This window comes from Xyrauchen texanus, chromosome 10 (assembly GCF_025860055.1).
Source record: "Xyrauchen texanus isolate HMW12.3.18 chromosome 10, RBS_HiC_50CHRs, whole genome shotgun sequence".
In the NCBI taxonomy this organism is placed as follows: Eukaryota; Metazoa; Chordata; class Actinopteri; order Cypriniformes; family Catostomidae; genus Xyrauchen; species Xyrauchen texanus.
This window is the reverse complement of record NC_068285.1, coordinates 38,289,192-38,309,911: the sequence shown is the minus strand read 5'-3', so window position 1 is coordinate 38,309,911 and position 20,720 is coordinate 38,289,192. Positions and strand designations below refer to the sequence as shown.

Genomic DNA, 20,720 nt, shown 5'->3' with positions numbered 1-20,720 from the left:
ATGTAATGCTTTATGTCTGAGGGTTGATAATCTCTAGATTATCAAACCACAGACAACAAATTCAGCACATACACAGCGCATACAAATTGGAAAGAGACTTGTCTTGACTTGTTGGTATGGTAAAATGTTTTAGCTATATTAAAGCCATTCTCATAAATATTCACCAGTCGCTAGGGGAGTTAGTATGCTTAATCGTTGAATGAGAAAAAAACTGTTTTGAATCATACCTCATTTCACATCCTCCAACTGAACACAAATATTAAATGGTTTGCTATGCTTAGCTTATCCTATGTAAACTGATGCGGTGTCCATAAGAGCTTGACCGATAGTGTTTACTAAGCTGGTGGAAAAGGCTGATAACAGATTAATCTAGAGTGTACAATAGACTTATTGTATGTTTAAAATATTTCTTAGTCTTTCCTTACTGTAAAAGGCACAGACATAGAGGCTACAGGAGTCAGAACTGAATACAATCTTAGATACAGTTTATTTAGTAATTAATAACCATCAAACAGAAAGTAGAATTGGTCTATAACACAGGACTTTTAACTGTAAAGAAGCCCGAAATACACCAGGGACTCTAATAACCAGGGAATTTAGGCCTAATACATGCACTCTTGCAATCATATACAATGTATTACAATATAAACATGATTAAGCAAACAATGTTTTATAGGCTAATAAATACTATGAGCAGTAATTTATCAGCAATAGATGATCATTCATCAAAGTAGATCATTAGTGATCCGGTAATGAAAACAGACCTTTTCCCTTTTCTCTAGGGACACCGTCAGTCGAAATCAACTTGGACATTAACATTAACTTATGATTCACATACATCTAATAACAACAAAGACACTTTGCAGCTCTCGTTGTTTATAAACTTATAAAAAGGAATAATTAAAAAATTATATATGTTGGTAAAATGTATATATTGTTGACCTCTAATGTATATCATTCCAAATTAATTCTGGATGCTCGAAACACCATGTTTTTTGGTTCTTATTTTTTTGGCATAACAGAGGCAGCGTTCCATCAGTCACAGCTATGAAGAGACATGGAGAAGTAAATAGAGAGGAACAATCTGTTTGCCTTAGACAACGCAGTCGAGAATTGATTAGTGATGCTGTTGCGACTTCGTCAAAGCTGCCGGTGTTGGCGAGACATCTCAGGAAGCGGCCTGTGATTGAATATGAGATTAATTTGTATAGGACTGAATGATGTTTGTCCTCTAACCACCCCCCACTCCCCACCTCGCCTTGTTTTGTTTTGTTTCTCGTTTTATGTGGGAGAACATATTTGGCACCATATCAGGTGCGGGCCGAGGGGAGTGAGTGTGGGTAAAATGATGAAATGCTGTTGAAATGGAAAGTGTATGTATGCATGCCTCCTCTGGCTGGCAGTGTGTGGAGGGTGGAGGAAAAATTGAGATGTATGACTTTTCTCTGTTTTTACAATTCCATGCCATTGGCTTTCCTGGAGAGATAGCTGAACTTAAATGCAGAGTCAGGGAGTTGCACACCTCAAGAGGAAAAATACATATTAAGCTAGTGTGAGAGATAAATACAGTTGAAGTCTGAAGTTTAAATACACCTTAGCCAAATACATTTATAGCTTTTTTTATTTTTTATTATTAAGTTTTTCACAATTCCTGACATTTAATCATTGAAAACATTCCCTATTTTAGGTCATTTAGGATCACTATTTTATTTTAAGAATGTAAAATGTCAGGATAATAGTAGAGAGAATGATATATTCCTGCTTTTGTGTATTTCATTACATTCCCAGTGGGTCAGAAGTTTACATACAATATGTTAGTATTTGGTAGCATTGCCTTTAAATTGTTTAACATGGGTCAAACATTTTGTGTAGCCTTCCACAAGCTTCTCACAAAAAGTTGCTGGAATTTTAATCCATTCCTCCAGACAGAACTGGTGTAACTGAGTCAGGTTTGTAAGCCTCTTTGCTCGCACATGTTTTTTCAGTTCTACCCATACATTTTCTTTCAAATTGAGGTCAGGGCTTTGTGATGGCCACTCAAACACCTTGACTTTGTTGTCTTTAAGCTATTTTGCCACAACTTTGGAGGTATGCTTGGTATCATTGTCCATTTAGAAGACCCAATTGTGATCAAACTTTAACTTGAGTCTTGAGATGTTGCTTCAATATATCCACATAATTTTCCTTCCTCATGATATCATGTACACCAGTCCCCCCTGCAGCAATGCACCTCCACAACATTGAGATGGCGTTCTTCGGCTTACAAGTCTCACCCTTTTTCCTCCGAACACAACGATGGTCATTATGGTAAAACAGTTAAATTTTTGTTTCATCAGACCAGAGGACATTTCTCCAAAAAGTAAGATCTTTGTTCCAATGTGCACTTGCAAACTGTAGTCTGACTTTTTATGGTGGTTTTGGAGCGGTGGCTTCTTCCTTACTAAGTAGCCTTTCAGGTTATGTCGCTATAAGACTTGTTTTACTGTGGATATAGATACTTGTCTACCTGTTTTGTTTCCTCCAACATCTTGAAAGGGTCCTTTTGCTGTTGTTCTGGGATTGATTAGCACTTTTCACACCAAACCGTGTTCATCTGTAGGAGACAGAATGAGTCTCCTTCCTGAGAAGGAGGAAAGATGCCAGGAAGGAGACTCATTCTGTCTCCTAGAGATGAACGTAGTTTGGTGTGAAAAGGGCTGCGTGGTCCCATGGTGTTTATATTTGCATACTTTTGCTTGTTCAGTTGAATGTGGTACCTTCAAGCATTTGGAAATTGGAAAGTATGAACCAGACTTGTGGAGGCCCACAATTTGTTTTCTGAGGGCTTGGCTGATTTCTTTTGATTTTCCCATGATGTCAAGCAAAGAGGCACTGAGTTTGACGGTAGGCCTTGAAATACATCCACAGATACACCTCCAATTGACTCCAACTGACAGAAGCTAATTATCTAATTGCCTAAAGGCTTGACATCATTTTCCAAGCTGCTTAAAGGCACAGTTAACTTGGTGTATATAAATTTCTGACCCACTGAAATTGTGATATAGTCAATTAAAAGTGAAACAATCTGTCTGTAAACAGTTGTTGGAAAAATTACTTGTCATGCACAAAGCAGATGTCCTAAACGACTTGCCAAAACTACAGTTTGCTTCTATGAAATCTGTGGAGTGGTTGAAAAAATTAGTTTTAATGACTTCTACCTAAGTGTATGTCAAATTCTGACTTCAACTGGATGTTAAGAAAGGTGCCAGCCTTGACAGTCAGGGTTTTAATGTATCCTTAGTACTATTTATCAGTCCTCAGATGCTGCCGAGGTCATGTAAGGGAGTACTTAATTACATTTTCAAACCTTGATGTGAATCAACAGTTGCCGGTTGAGTTGGACAACAGTTTGCAGGGTCTAAAGTATCAAACTCAACCAACCGCTAGCGTTGTTTCGGTCTTGTCAGATTATTTTGCTAAAAAACTGCCTGAATAATAGCAGCTCTTGAGTGCTAAACGGACAGTGACGTGTCTCAATAGGATTCAGATTGACCGAATTAGTCATGGCAACAGATAGGCCCTGAGTGGAGTTCTACCATCACCAGAGCAAATGCATTAAGAGGAATGTATTGCTCTGGGCAATGTTATCCATGCCCCAGTGCTAAGTGGGGATTTGCAAGGAAAAAAACAAACACATTTTTTGTGCATCCATAAACGCTCTGTTCTATGTTATAATTCAAGTATATTTTAAGCTGATATATTTAACATTTCATGTTTTATGTTAAAAAAAATCTCCTATCCCAGTTCAATATGCAGAAACAACTGCAAGTAAGCCATTTGAAGATTGATTTCCCCATGAAAGTGCAAACAATTCTGACATCCATGACACTACAATATTTGCTCAACCAATGGCATGAGTTTGGGTCAGGACTATCTGTTTTGACTACAAATGGAAGATGGGGAAGTATCAGGAAACCTGTTTGAAACCTGTCAATATTTTTGCCATCTTAACTTTAATCCTGTCTTATTGTTTCACTTTTTTATCTCAGGCCCAGACTGCATGCGCAGAGAAAATTTGCCCAGTCCCAACCCAACTCTCCCAGCACCACACCAGTGAAGATGGCAGACCCCTCTCTTCCCACGCCGCTCTCACATATCCAATTTCTCTCCAGACGCAAGCCCAAGACGGAAGACTTTCTCACCTTCATATGCCTTCGAGGTAATTTTCTCTGTCTCTCGTACCTTCCCTATGGTTTTCTTGCTCTGGCAGCCCCAGAAGCCTCAACTCGACACTTCTGGCCTGCAGCTCACCTAGTGGTAGGAGTGCACCAATTGATTGTCCACTGATCTATATCAGCTGAACTTCGTCTTAAATCTGTGATCAGCCGATTATGCTTTGATTCAGGGCTGATCTTTTTTTTTTTTATTTGCTGGACACATAAAATCTCACACTGCCACTCTAATGAATGAGCATTTGCTCATTGCCGGTTTGTTTTAAAAAGGTGTATAAAATAAGTCTATAAATATTAAGGTGCCCAAGAGTCATTGCAGTAGTGATTCTGTACAGTTAGACATGGAGAGGACAAATATACTGCAAACAGGTAAATTAAAAAGGCGAACAAATTAAACAACAAATAAAGATGCAAATACAAATCTTAGTATATGTGACGCAACGTGAGTTACTTGACTCACCTCCCTAGTTCAGTAGTCAGGACACTGTTCAGGGAGTCTGACATTTTTCTTAATAGCTAAACATTCCAGTGCACTGAGATGCTCCCTAAAAATCCCACAATGCAACATAAAATCCAGGGAGAATCGTTGCTCACTATGTTCCCTTACCGGAAACGATATCATGTCTTCAGATCTCTCAATACTTTCATTAGTAGTACAAGATGATCACAAGTGTAAAACTGTGCAGTCCAAGCCTTTTTTTGTATTTAAAAGAGATATATAGTATTTTATTCATAATTACCATGAAAGTGAAAGTGAAACTGTTAAAAGAAGGTTTAAAATACACTCATATATTTGTATATCTTTATTTATGCCATTTATTGGTTATAATAACACTAGGTTTGAATATCTTCAATGAAAACAATTGATAGTGTCATTTATACAGGGATGTTGTTGATTAATATCAGCTGCACTTGAATATGCAAGCTTGTTAACGTATAGCAGGTAATTGTGTCAAATGTGTCCCAATGTTCAGTGGATGAACACCCTTGCCAGTGCCCGAATATATGTTCACGATATATTGATTCACAACACAGGGAGCTAGGGAACTGATTGAGACACAGGGACAGTAGGATAAAGAGAGATTGAGAGGGAACTATATTATTTATAATGGTTTTCATATAAAATAAATGTTAGCATTTCACAATTAATGTAAATTGAATGTAATTTCACTGTGTGGGGCATTACTATACTGTATAACTGCAGCATATAATTGTAAAAGTGTAGCAAAGGGAACTTAAAAAAGAAAAACCAGTGATTGGATCTGTATCGACCAATCTCGGTGTTAAAAATATCTGTGATCGTCCTCAAATGTCCTGATGGGTGCACCACTACCTAGTGGCCAGGGGAGTTATAGTGCAGGGTCAGGTGTCTGGTGTCATGGCAGTGGTGGTGCTAGCCTTTAATGGTGGCTGAACTCCAGTTCACATGCTCTGCAAACAGAGAGCCATTGATTGTCAGAGTTAAGAGCTATCACACCAACATTTTCATGTTGAGTAATTATCAGCATGAATTGTCACAGACTCATAATTTATAAAAAATTTTTGGCGATTAACATTTTATTGATTCATCTATTAAATAAAGAACAGCAAAACATATACATACAGAATCAATATTTAACCCTCACTACCCCAACCACCCCAACCCCCAACAACATCCCAGTGGTCACACACACATATATATATATATATATATATATATATATACAGTAATCAAACACATCCACGACACCTCTCTCCACTGTCCCTCCCTGAGTGCCCTCCAAAAAAGAAATATATTTGCTCAATTTCTCCACAAACATATCTATGCTCCCCAGTCTTCTGGATACCCCCTCCTCAAAAGCTGCCACTCTGGCCATCTCTGAACACCACTCCTGAAATGGGAGCACTCCAGCCGACTTCCAACTCCATAAAATCTGTCAATCATAATACTAGACAGAATTTGCTTATATTCCAAATTAATGGCTGCCCCAGATCCTAAAATACATAATCTGGGGCAAAATAACATTTGAGATGTCAAAACCTTGCACATAATACTCTGAATCCTCAACCAAAATTCTTGAATCTTAACACATCCCCAAAAGACATGGGTTGTGTCTCCATTTTCTGATTGACATCGCCAGCAGGTGGGTGTGTCTTTAAGACCAACCCTATGCAAACTAGAGGGGGTCCAGTAGACTCTATGTAAAATCTTAAATTGCATAAGGTGAACCCTTGCATGTCTAGATGCAGACTTGACATTTTTAGAATCCTAGCCCACACTCCCTCCTTCAACGCCAAGTATAGATCTCTCTCCCACAATCTCTTAAACTGAAGTTCCGTCCCCCAGACTCTGAATTAGCAGGGAGTTGTACACTGATGCCTCTTGACCTTTTCCAAAAGCAGTAATCACCACTCCCAGGGTATCTGCTGCTTTAGGGGGGTGTAAACTACTCGCAAAAACAGTACAGAGCAGGTGGCGCAGCTGTAAATACTTATAGAACTGAGATCTGTGAATCCCAAAAAGTTGGACCAATCTTTGAAAGGATCTCAACACTCCACCCTCACATAGGTCACCGAGTGTAGTAACCCCCCCCAATGTAACAATGTATCCATTTGTTTGTACCGCTGCTAAAGTGTGTCGATAAAGTAACTTAATCCAACCAATAAATGTACTCCCAAACCCATACATTTCCAAAATCTTAAAAAGATTATCCCTTTCTACCATATCAAACGCCTTTTCAGCATCAAGTGAGATGGCAGCGACCAGAGACTGATCATTTGCTACTGACCACATGATGAAGCGCCTAATGTTAAGAAGAGTTACAGCCCCGAATAAACCCCACCTGATCTATATATGTATAAGAGCTGTCATAAATTTACTTAACCGGTTAGCCTGAATTTCTGACAACATTTTTACATCTAGCTGGATCAGGGAAATTGGGCGGTAACTTTTACACTTTTGCATGGATTCATACATTAATAAACACACTCACATACCACCTCTCAGTAAACCAGGTTATGCATTTCACACATATGATTGTAGGATACAATGTCAGCACACAGGTATCTATACAGTGAAATTCAAATATTTTAATACAATCAAGCCTGCATGGTGTCATGTCCTATATTCATAAAGTTCTTTACATTCCCTAACCCTTGCGTGTTAGTTTTTGTAGTAATTTTGGCTTATTTGCTAATGCTTTCAACAACCAATGAGAGTACTCCCCTAATTAACATATGTGACCATGTTTAAATCCATTCCACAGAATTCTGCAGCTTTTCCCCACAAATCAGTGCAGAAATTAGCAGTATACTCTAGACTTAACGTGAGGCCCTTTTGTATTTTACAAAAAATTTTATTTTAATGTTTAAATTACTAGTATCAGAGCGGTCGTCTGCAGTTATCCAACAAAAGAATAAAAATAGATAAAAAAATTTTAAAGTTTCTCTCCTGTTTTATGCTTGTCCTGAGATGTATAAAAGGTAAAGGAAACATTAGGAGCAGAATGTTCCTTTGCACTGTTCAAAAATTTGAGATCGAAAACTTCTTGGATGTTGAATTTATTCTCTGGCAGGAGTTTTTACAACTCAATACTCAAACCTTCCGGGAGATGGTTTTGACTGCATGACTTCAATATAAACTTTCCTCTCTCACCAGGCTGTCAAAATAGCAGCCCAGAAAAATCCTGTAAGAAGCATGTGGTTTCCAAAAACAAAAATGGCCATTTGTGCAAATTTTGTTGCTGGTAGTGAGGAACCCTCACTACCTCTATAAAAGTATATACACATGCACATAAAACTTTATCCTGATTGACAAAACTGCTTTAAAGATTAGCAATGCATCAGATGTGTTTCACCCCATGCAAGTGGTCAGGGCAAGTGAGGTCTTATCGAATTTGGCCATACCTTGATTTGGCTCAACTCTGTGAGGTAATGGAAAGGTCAAATGTGTGCCGTCCACACTTTGAGGGTATTGCATATCAGCCTCAACTCTTAGTGACTCTCTTAGCAGCTTTTTCCACCAAGGCAATTAGATGGTGGAACGCACTCCAATAACTGAACACCAGCCTCCTAGCGGTATTATTTATAGATGATACTCCCCTACTGAGGACATGCCAGTGTGTGTGGAGCGTTATAGTGCCAAACGGCATTGCAATACACTGACATTATGACAAGTTGTGTTTTCATCATGCCATGTTTGTAGCTTTATCCGTCAAGGAAGGATAAAGACATTCAAGACATTCTGACATTCAATATGTTTCAGAGGGCTCTTTACTTTGGCTTGTCTGTTACAGTCATAAGGGTGCAGTCGGTGAATAGAGAGTGTTGATCTTCATAAGGGGGACGGATGAAAAAGGATAGGTAAACACAAAATCAATAGATTCTGGGTAAATATAGCCAGGGTCAAATAGGCACTCCTTCAATAACTGTTATGGCTGTCTGCCAGTGAAATGTTGGTGTAACAGGGTTTCCGCGGGGTCTTAAAAAGTCTAAAAAAGTCTAAAATTTTAAAATCACAATTTGTAAGTACTGTGTTCTAGGTCTTAAATCATTTTAAACAGGTCTTAATTTTCCTACGTCCATGTAAATCTCATTTAAATGCTCCCGCAGCGCTTTGGAATGTTTTTTTTTTTTTTTTATTCCGTGGTGTTGTAGTTTCTTATTTCGCTAGTCCAAATATAATTCGCTGTATTACGACTACAAAATAGACCAACATGCAACAGCCAATCAGCTTTGAGCTTTCGTGTTATTGGCGCGAGTCTCTCGGATACCACAGAAAGACGTAAAACGGATTTTATTCAGCTATGGGGAAGTGCAAGTTTAGCGATACTTGGCTTGAAAAATCTGAATTTCGTGCTTGGTTAAAGCCAGTTGCAAATAACGCATTTGAAGCCTACTGCTTATGCAAGAAAGCTATTAAATTGGGAACGTTGGGTGTACAGGCGCTGGAGTCTCATTCAAAAAGTGAAAAACATCTAACTGCTGTGAAGGATCTCCAGCAAACGACAGCCATCAGCCAGTTCTTGCAAGTATCTGGCGGCTCCAGCACTACTTCTACACTGCCTAGGCTAGGCCCACACAGTAGCTCCGCAACTCCCGCAATCGACCTCCGTGTTGCTTTTGGATCAGAGCCAACACTAAAAGCGGAGGTGCTCTGGGTTCTCCACACGGTGACAAGACACCAGTCCTACAGTGCGAATGAGGAAATCGGGGAATTGTTTCAGTTGTTTCCGGACTCTGATATAGTTAAATCCTTCAGATGCGGGACAGATAAAACGTCCTACATTACGCGCTTTGGAATAGCGGATTTTATAAAAAGAGAACTAATTTCCAAAATCACGGGACCGTTCGTGCTGATGTTTGACGAAAGTCTGAATCGCACCACCAAAACGAAACAGCTGGACCTGCACGTACGTATTTGGGAGGGCGGGCAGGTGCAGTCAAGATACCTGGGATCCCAGTTCATAGGTCATGCAACTGCCGAGGACTTAATGAAACATGTGAAAGTAAGTAAATGTTTTATTTTAGCAAAGAAATAAATTTTAGCTAAAATTATTTTAGCTGTTACGACTTTGTTTATAGATTTTTTTTTTTTCATTAGCAAAAGGGTGATTAGAGTGGTATTTTCTGTTGTATTAAAGGAGAACTCCGGTCAGTTTTAACATTGAGCTAATTTTTTTGTAAATTTGGAGTGCTGTCAGTACAGAGAACAACGACAAAAATCGGTGTTGCCTACACCGTGTTATCCTCTTTTTAAAACGTGCACCCTGTTGACTTAAATGGGGCGCGTTCTCTTGAATTGCTTAGTTACCAATGATCGCGCGCGTTGAACTCGACAATCGACTACTGTGGACTTCGACCGAAAACAGGAAGGCCCTGCCCCAATATCCACACTACGCCCTAAGGTCTTCCTCGAAGTGGACACTTGTTGAAAGTGCACTTAGCAGAGTAAGTGCGCAAGGGCCCGAAGCTGTGAAATGCAGAATTGGGACAGTTTTGCACACGTCACTATCTACGTCACTTCTGTTGTGATCAGGAGAGCAAACACCGGTCATTTGGCTAATGCGTGTGCTGCTTATAATAGCTGTAACATGACACAATCCTTTGAATGAAAAAATTAATATCTTTTTTTACTCTTAGCTACCAACCTTTCTATTAATTTTATTAATACTAAAACAGTTTTTGGTTAAGATAAATTGTGATTGAAGTTTACCTGAGCTTCCACTGTCTTACCGTATTCACAGCGATTCGAAATGCAATTTTAATTATGTTATTATGGAAATTGATATATGAAATTCTTCCCATACATGAAAAAATACATGACGTGTTGGTGATATTTTATATATAGGCTATATATTAAAATAGTCTTACATAGGCTATATGAAATAAAATGACACAACCCTGTCTCTTTTTGTTAAATTTCAGTTTTATTGATCAATAATAGCCATTATTAAAGTATAAGTAGCCTAAAAGGTATAAGAAGCTATATAAGTCAAGAAATAAAGCAAGTTAAAAGATTCAGTCAAACATAAGTCAACAGGCTAATGTTACAGTTAAATAGCCTAAATATATAAAGTTATGTTAGGAGGGCCAGCAAGGAAAAATCAGCTGAGCTCAAGAATATTGAGGAGGAGATTCTGGCCAAGAGAGAAGAGCTGAGATCAATGTAGTGCACACTCACGCATCCGCAAACTCACGTCAATATGTTTCTGTTTTTTTTCTGTAGTTCAAAAATGCTGTCTTCAGTACTATGTTCAGTTTGAATAAATTCATTTTCTTTGCAAGTAATTTTGAGACTCTCCTTTGTACGTTTTTTTTTAATGTCGTGATATAGGTCTTAAATTTCATTCATAATGGTCTTAAAAAGGTCTTAAAAAGTCTTAAATTTGACTTTGTGAAACCTGCAGAAACCCTGTGTTATCTGACATAGAGAAAGTATTTAACTGGACCACCGTGTGGAATAGAACGCTGTCTGCCATTAATGGGACCCTGCAATATCTCTGGCAGTCTTCTGAAAATAAAAGTTTGTCTCTGTTTCTGTCTTGAACAGATGGTAATCTCTTGGGTTCAGTCTTCTGAGATATCAACAGCATAATTAGGAGTGTGTTTTTGTTTTTGACATGGATTTTTTTATTTTATTTTCAACATCCGTGTTGCATTAGATACATATCCTGATGCAATATAAAGTAATGTGCTGTGGAGACAATGCTGGAATTACACAGACATAACACTGAGTTGGTTTGACGCTACATGCCACTTTAAATGCATGCGCTGATGAGTGTTTAAATCTGTGGAGGACTAGGTTTATGTGCTTTCTATAATGTGTGTGTGTGTGTGTGTGTGTGTGTGTGTGTGTGTGTGTGTCTCAGCAAGTTTCAGAGTAATTATTTTGTTTTTATTACAGTTCAGTTTATTACAACAAAACTGTGTTACAGAGAAAGCAATTTACTCACCCTTAAACACATAGTCATATGAACAACCTGTCAGTGATTACAGTTTCAGATGCCTTAATAGCACATACATACACATTGCCGATCATTTTATGGGTTTGAGACTTTGTTGTAAGTCTTTTTGTTCCAAATCTTTAAGAACATTTGTCCCCAAGTCAGACTTCACTTGTAGTGTTATGCTTGTTGAAACCGAACGTCATGAAAATCATTACATTCCCGGATGTTTATAAAAGAGTGAATAAGAACTGGTTCTCACTTCCCAACCCTATCCACATCTGTGACACTATTGTTGTATGATCTACACACATTCACACACACACCTTGTAAAGTAAACTCAGGGAGGTAGAGATAACAGTGAATGAATAACCTGCTCTATTACCCCTGTGTTACATAACAGACAGTTGTAACAAAATGTATATTTGTGTTGGAATGACTTTGTGCTGTGGATTATCATTTAGTTCAATTCCAACATCACTCAGGTATCATTAAATGTCCTAAAGTCCATTACAGGTTCTGCCTGGCCACAGGAGGTGCATTCAAATGGCAGCCATGTGTGTCGGCTTGCTTCTGTGTTGCATATCCACTGCGCTACACAAGAACAAAGATAGCTGATTTCAATTCAATTAAGTGCACTGACGTGTGCGGTGAGGCGGCAGGCTGATTAAATGCTCCCGGCGCTCCTCAAGCAGAGGGCAAACTGGGTTAATGGATTTGCAGACATTCAGAGATGTAAATGAAAGGAGATATAATCCATAATCCCCTCGAATTCTTGCGACCGCCACAGACCAGAGACAATATTTTTGAACACCCCCCATTCCCTTCGCATGCTGCTGTGTAGTGTATGCTGTCAGATAGATGGGATATAGTGCCGGCAGCCAACTGCCTAAAATCCCTCCACTAGACTGCAAAGGACCTCAACCCTCCTGAAACCTGTTAACCTGACAGGTACCCCATCAACCTCAGACAGAGATAAGGCCTGTTCACACCAAATTCGAGACGATTTTGCATGACGAGCCTCTGACGGAAGGTCTATTCACACAGAGTCCATAAAAAAGGAAACTAAAAATGATTTCACTCCTGTATAGTAGGTGGCCCTGTTGCAGTGCTGTTGTTTTATCAGTCTCATGTCTGCACCTTCAGCTGTTAGAGATAAATATAATGAATGCTCTTAAAGCATTTGTTTACCTAATTTGGCATAACAGTTTCATTATGTTCTTTTGAATGCATTTTGAAGAGTTTGTTACCGTATGGAAGCAAGTTCGGAACGACTTTGTGTGAACAGGCCTATACTCAGCCTAGGTGGCTTGTACAAATCAGTCTCTCTTTAAGGAATAGTTCACCCAAAAATGAAAAATTTTAATCATTTACAATTAACACCCTAATTTCATGCCAAACCTGTATGACTTTCTTCCATGGAAGTTCCATGGAAAATGTTATTCACTGAAACTTTTTTAAGTGTACGTGGCATTTTAAGGCATATCAATGTTTGCCGTCAATAATGATTGATTATTAGACATGCAAAAACCAATGACATTTACTGACACTTGATGCGAATCGTCTTGACGTGGTGAATTTGAATGGATGCAAATGTGAGATTTTAGAGCTATTGCATAGGGGAAGATTGCTTTGAAAATAACGATTACAATTTTGTTCCATTTCTCTCACTAAGCTGTTTCTCACAAATGAGTGCAGGATACTTTCTCACTCCTTTAACATGTGTCTAATCAAAACAATCCGCACGGCAACCAGCCAGCCAATCAGAGTGTGTACTGCTGGCTGGCCCCTTTTGATTGGTTTTCACAGAGCTTAAATTTGAACCCCCTTTGCCTTCTGAAACAGGACAAAAGAAGAGTTCTGGAAGTAGAGCATTTCTTTGTAATTATGTCTGTGCTCAAATAAAAAAAAGACAATTGTAATGGATGCCTTCATTCATATTTATTTGTGTCAACCTGTAACAAAATGAATGCACACATAACTGAGGATTGGGGAAGGTCTGGTTTTTATTTTCTTTCTCTCTGGGAGAGGATTTAGATTCGGCTCCCAAGAAAGAGGTTAAGGGAGAGAGGGCCAGATAGATGGTGCGTGATTCTCTTCATAAAAACAGTTTGCACACCGCTGTGACCGGGAGCTATATGTATGTGCTACTCCCTACTTTGAATTCCCTTTGGTACTCAGTAATAGGGAGGGACAGGTCACAATAGTCAACTAGTCGTCCAACAACGACTAGTCAATTTGTGAGGTTGACTAGTTAATCAAAAATAATTATTAAATTAATTTTCTTAAGTTTTGATAGCTTCATCAGCAGTGGTTTAATTACTGTGCTGACAGCATGCTGTATTTTTGCTGTTAAACAGTTTATACCATAAAAGACTCTCTTAAAGTTGCATCTTAAAATTCTTCCCCTTCAAAGCACTGCCGGTAAAGATGTACACTTTCTGTTGGACATTGCATTGTTTTTCTCACTGTATTATGCAGAATTCCCCCAAATAAACGTCAAGTCTCGAGAACATTCCATTCTGTTGCATTCTGCCTATAGCTGATTTTGATGCTTGATGCTGCACTACGAGTAGATCAGAAAACAGGTGACCTGAGACACGTTTTTACCAATTGAAGTTCTTTTTAACTTGACATGTCAAGTATATGTCGAGTGCATGTTTACATAGGTCAACCATTGAAAAACCGTGTGGATAGATGCAAAACCCATTCGGGTGAAGAGCCCCTGACCAGCGAATAACATCTTAAACAGATATGAGACTACAGCTTCTGCAAAGTACAGATTTTAGGCTGGCAGAAATAGCTATTCTGCCTTACCAGAAGTTTCCCTCCCCCATGCATGACCCCTGCTGACCCTTAGGTCTGTGAACGATTGGCTCCTTGCCCCTTAAAGTGCTCTCATTCTCCCTCCCCCAATAACGGAAGTGCAAGATACTGATGATGGTGGCCAATTTCTTAATTAGGGGAGCTGACATTGATAGATCCTGTTTGTTTGTTTGGACCTTTCAGTTTGGGACGGAATGCTGATCCTGTCAGATGTGTTTGGCTTGTGCCATATGGAGTAATCATACAGGGAGTATGGTGCTAAAATATTTCTGTCTGTGCCTTTGGCAGTTAAAATACACTGAAAACATCCATTTAAGAATAAAAAAGGTGTTGTCTTGCACATTTGGCCACATCCCATTGCTTTGCCCTCTTTTACGTTTTTTCCTCTGTCAATTACTGGGACTGTATAAGGTATCAGATTGTTCACCCGTGAGTGTTTTGTTTAGTCAAGGTGATCCCAGGGGAGTATTCTCAATGGTTGTGTGTCATTGAAATGGGCAAAGGGTTCCTATGTCATTTCAGTCTCACATTACAGCAATTCAGAGCATCTTAACCACATTGTTTGTTAATGTACATTTTGCATAAGATTTGTTTTTCTTTACTAAAAGATATTCCACCTCAGCCATATGCAATCGTTGTCTGATGTCTCTGTAGTCAAACATAAGTTTTACATCTTTTTGTTTTTCAATGGCTTGAAATTAAGATTACATGTTCAAATCAAATTAACCCATCATCCACTCAGTTTAAGGAAAGTCCAGTGTTATAAAGAATCCTTTGTTTAATGTTCTACTTATTCTAGCTTTACTGTATGTTTCAAGTTACACTGCATGGCAATAAATGTAAGCTATTTGTCAATTGAAATCAAATATATAATATGACTGATAATCTTAGGAGTGAAAGTTGGGATTCTTGTAGCCTGGAAAAAACTTAAATTACTTCATAACACGTTTGTAATCAGAAATCAGTAATCAGTGTTTTTAAGGTGAATTTTAGATGGAGATTTTAATAAGTAAAATGTAAAATAAGGCATCTTTACCTTAACCAACACCTAACCCTAACCAATAGGGTTTTAAAATGAATATTCAAAATAATAATGTTAAAAAAAAAAAAAACGCAGTTTAACTGAAGCAACCAAGTCATTTTGTGTCACTTCTATGCTACTTTCACTTTCGAGACTTGAACTGCGGCCGTAGCGCTCAAAGTCCAACAATCTATCTGGTGAGCGATCAAGTAAGCTAATGACATTGGAATAAGTGTGTATATGTAGGTGGGTCTATAATACAAGTGTTAAAAAAAAAAATAATTCAAATCATGCGTTAAAGTAAGTGTTTTGATATCATAACATAGCGAAGGGTGAGTAATAGAATGAAAATAAAATTTTTATAAGATCAAAATCAGCAATTGTTCTCGTGATTTTTTTGACAATGATTAAACCTCACAGTTGTTGTAGCGCCTCTAGTGTTCATTTCACCACAAAACGTCAATGAAATGTAGAAAGTGTCACGTACATGTCAGTTTGCAAACATGTATATAGAGCAATGTTCATTCTATCAGACCAGGTTGGATTCTTGAGTATGAGGTTGCCAGAGACAAGACCTAGTGGGAGGTGCATGTGCTCTGACTCGTTGACCCATTGCACTCATTCGATTGATCGGATTTCGAATCTGGCAACATTTTCCAATAATGTTCTTCTCTTTTTTTATCCATTATTATCTCTCTACTGTCCTTATAAATATAAAAAGTAGTGAAATTGTGCCCTATAATCTGATTATTGTTTTTGAATTTGTGAAGGCTCCAGTCAGCCCTGTTACTAGTAATCCTAACCTTTAATCTTACAATATGACCCTGTCCCCTGATCCTAAAGGTCATTCTTGACAGTGCACTCTCTGAAAAAACAAACAAACAAACAAACATGTTTCAACACAATGAAACTCTTCCACCCCTCTCAAGTAGAAACTAGTGATGCAGCATTCTGGCAGTCTCTTAGCCCTTTTAGGAAGTCTGTTTAATAGCACCTCGTTAAGATTTGTTATTCACTCATTTCATATATTCCCTGAACAGTTGACCTGGCTCCATTACTATTATAAATGTTGTCACATGGGCAATAAGCATTAATGTGGCATGTCAAATGCTGCATGTGTGTGGTGACATTACTGCCGCAGCTACACAGGCTGTAGCTTCATGTTAATATAAAGCTAATGAGAGCACATTTGCAGGGCTGCAGCCGACATTCATGTTTCATTTATAAGGCTAGCAGAGCACTGTACTAGATAATGATAATTGTTGCCCGGTGTTCTGCGGAAGTACCGCAGGCATGCTGTAGTGGTTTTAGGTTTTATCCTTAGCAGCTAATGGGCAACAGGCGTTTGACATACATCACCTGTGCTGTGTATAGGAGATGGGCAAATATTAACATTGGCAATACAGGTTTGTCTATTACCTTCCATGTGTCATATAACTAAGGCTTTTTAATTTGACGTGTGTCCAGGGAATCTCGTTGATGTGACATAATAAGGCAATAAGCCAGGGCCATGCATTACAATGATTTTATCACTGTAAAGTGGTAATATTAGGCATAACCTCAAGAAAACCCCCTTAATCATGGTGAAATCACTGTATTGCACTACTTAAACTGACTAAATGCTGTTTTAAAATGGAAAAATTGGTGTTATGGTTAATGACATTTTTTAAAATTAATGTTCTGGGTTCGATACAATCAAGTTTTAGCGACAGCAGCTTTGGCATGTGGTCGATGTCCACAGACAATAATTCTAACTAATCCACATGATAGAAGCACATTAATATAGAATGGAACCAATGTACAGTCATAGATTTGCACATATCATCTTTTTTTGCAAATTGCTTCAAACATGGCTCTTATCATATTTTAGAGCTGGAACAATTTGTCTAATAGCTAATGTACAAATGTGCTTGGACACCATTTTTATTACTATTGTGACCACTCTTTACCTCTTGAGTAATCTTTTTGGACCACCGTTGCCAGATACATGAACAATGGTTTGTGGGGTTTCTCACCTGGGGTTGTAATCCTGCAGTGTGCAGCACATTATCAACTGGTGTGGATCAACTTGCTTTACTGGTGGTAAAGCAAAGCTTCCTTTAAAGTAATCTAGCATGTCAGACAGACTGTCTCTTGTTGTGACAAATCTCCACTCAACACACACAAACAGAAGAGTGTAGCACTCGCTGCCTCCTGCCTCCTACGGCAGGCACGCCAATCCCTAGTCTCATCCAGACCTTTGAAGCTGCTGATTTGGAGCGGATTACATCTGCAATAGAAACTCAGATGAGCCAGTTGTGGCAGCTTATACCACTTTCTTTGTCCACTTCTCTTCGGTGAATTTGCAGGGCCTGAGGCTTCTTTTAACTGTCTCTTTCTGTGTCTGTCCCCGCTGTTAGGCTCGCCGGCATTACCCAGTAACATGGCTTACTTTGGGAGTGCTCAGGATGAGGAGGATCTGGATGATGAAGATGAGACTGTGGAAGAGAAAACACCAAGTGTGGCATCCACTTCATGCCAGTGTACACCCAAGAAGGGCAAACCGACTGGCAAGATCAACGGATTCGGTAAGAATGGGGCACAACACAACATGAAAATGTTTCTGAACCAAGAGCAGCATTCTGGTAATTGTGAAGTAAATTTGTCTGTTTAGAACAAAAAATTAAACACCCCTCATTACAAGCAGTACACTTATATTATACAATTCGATGATGAAAGAAGATAGAATCTCGTTCTGTAACTTGCTATAAATATCCAATATTTTTGAAATGGCAACATCTCAATATAGCAATGTGTGTCAGGATTTCACTTTTTCCTATGCTATGGCCGTTTGCACAATTTTCTCTTCATGTGCAATTCGTTTTTAGATATGAAGATTAATAACAGTGTAATGGTACAGAGTTTTTTTCCTAAAGACAGTTAAAGCCCAATTATGTCACCATGAAAGGTTCACAATAGTGGTCAACCAATATGGTTTTTGGTGGCAAATAACAGTATCTATAGAGCAAGGTGGCTGATGGTTGATTTAATGATGCATTTATATGTGATACAGTTTAATAATAGCCATACAATAGACACAGCCAAAGTCAAACATTTAAAAGCCAAATGTTGGCCAATTAAATGACTTGGCCAATATATTGGTCAATCTATATTGTATAAGAAACCGAGAGAGACAGCTTCCTGTGCGGATGCAGAAAGCTTGTGTTTGAGTGGGATGTGATGTTTCCGTCTCTCCACTCCAATTAACACTTTAGTGGGAGAGGCGGTAACAAGGTGTTTATGCATTCAGTTCACAGATGTGCAGAGTAATGCGAGTGACACTGTGCACTGCACACACACTCTGAACAAATGAGGGACAGACTAGAAATGTTGAAGACTCAGTTGATACTCTCAACAGATACTCTGCGTGTGTTTAAAGAGGGGCAGTAAGGTATTTTGAGAACATTTCTGTTAATGAAACATATCATGTGAAAACAAAATAGTCTGTCAGCGGTAATTAAAAGCCGAGGGGCCCCATGTAATTTAGCTACTGTGCTGTCGGTGACATGTGATTCTTATTGTGAAGTGTCTTTCAACAGCAATCAGAGGATCACGCTGGGATCCTTAAACACACACACACACACACACACACACACACACACACACACACACGCCACATGTAGGCATATGGTAGTTCTATGGCTGTTAAGGTTCCCAAAATCTCTCCCTATTTCTCTCCTGTAGACTAGGCTAAATCGTAATTTGCATACTATCAGTCCTGTACCAGGACTCAACTACAAGAATTACCTTATATATTACAAAAATGTTTTCAGTATTTCTCATTAAGAAACTTTTTTGTTTTTAAGGTGTAATATCAATTAAAAATGTTAGACATTTAACACAGATTTTACAAATAATGTTAAATATGTGACAGCTAAAAATGTCATGAACACCTTTGTTGACAAAATACTTTTGAAGTACGTCAGATTGTTGTACCGTTCATATTACACAACTGTCTGTCTTGTCATGGAAGTCGTAGCGTTTTCAAATTACACGACGAATCGGCGACAGTGGTGAACACATTACAAGACATTTCACTATTGACGAATCCCCGACGACTCTGCCTGGACTCCAAATTACGTTTCACAACAGAGTACACGAGAAGTGATATGAGATACGAAAACAAATGCATGATCATATGTTATGCGTTTCAGAATATGATTTTCATATTGTAACCAATAAAATATATGATTACAAACATGCACAAGCACCTCCAACTGAAAAATCTACCTATTTGCTGACCTGACTGTCCAAGAGAATTGGCAATTTCTCTCCAACTCTTCTCTTTCTCCACCCGGTTGTGGTACAGTTCAGAGGAAACATCAAATCTGGTTCTTCTGTCAGTGTTCCACAAATTTTTCCTTCATTTCTTCGGTCCAATGAGAATTTCTTGATAACGCGGTCATGCTAGTTGATGTTCTGTTGCAGGTACATCAGGTATTCAGTCAAAACATATTTCACATTGCGTGATTTGGAATCGCAGACAGGTCCAGATATTTAACATCCTAGATATCTCGCTGACATCGGCGACACGTTGGCGCTTCTCTGAAATCGCATATTTGATAATTCATGCATTGTGATCGTCGTTCATGGGTGCAAGCTCTGATTTGCCTACAATTTCGGGCTTTTGTCAGCGATCTCCACAAAACTTTCGGCGAGCGAAAAGCTGGCTTAAAATCATTAAACCATTACTTGCATTACACCACAACAAATGGATATGATGTCCTGCTTGAGGGCCTCTGGTTTTAATAAATCACAAATAACATTTAATATTATATTGAAAATGCTTAAATATGCCGTCTACTCACTGTGTTGCAACAATAAAAACATGCAGTATTGGGATATGTATTCTTGTTTTGCACCGAGATCAGTGTGTGATATTTCAATCTTCTATTGGTCCACATGTCTTCTCGTCATACGAATTTGTGCTTTTGTGTGAAATTTCTCCGAATGAGCTTGGGCTTCTTCCACGTTCGGATATGTATGAATGGAGCGTGAAGTGCAGTGTTACTGCGGATTAAAACTATCACAAATTCCTTTTGCATTATTAGCGGAATCTTAGTGTACTTCGATTTTGGCATGGACATATGAACGCTAGCCTTTTTAAAGTATACATCATTTATATGTAGGTGCATACAGATGTGGTTGGCACATGCGCGTTACGACTTTGAGATACTGGACAATTTCTCTTCATGAGTA

At 38.6% G+C, this 20,720-nt stretch overlaps 1 protein-coding gene across 1 annotated transcript in view; it reads left to right on the top strand.

The window, feature by feature from the left end:
* Positions 1 to 20,720, top strand: part of jarid2b (jumonji, AT rich interactive domain 2b) — a 148,503-nt gene that overhangs the window by 97,440 nt on the left and 30,343 nt on the right. Inside the window, exons 4-5 of the mRNA XM_052136285.1 lie at positions 4,029 to 4,198; positions 17,882 to 18,049. Of these exons, the coding sequence (XP_051992245.1) occupies positions 4,029 to 4,198; positions 17,882 to 18,049 (338 nt within the window). The remainder of the gene's footprint in view (positions 1 to 4,028; positions 4,199 to 17,881; positions 18,050 to 20,720) is intronic.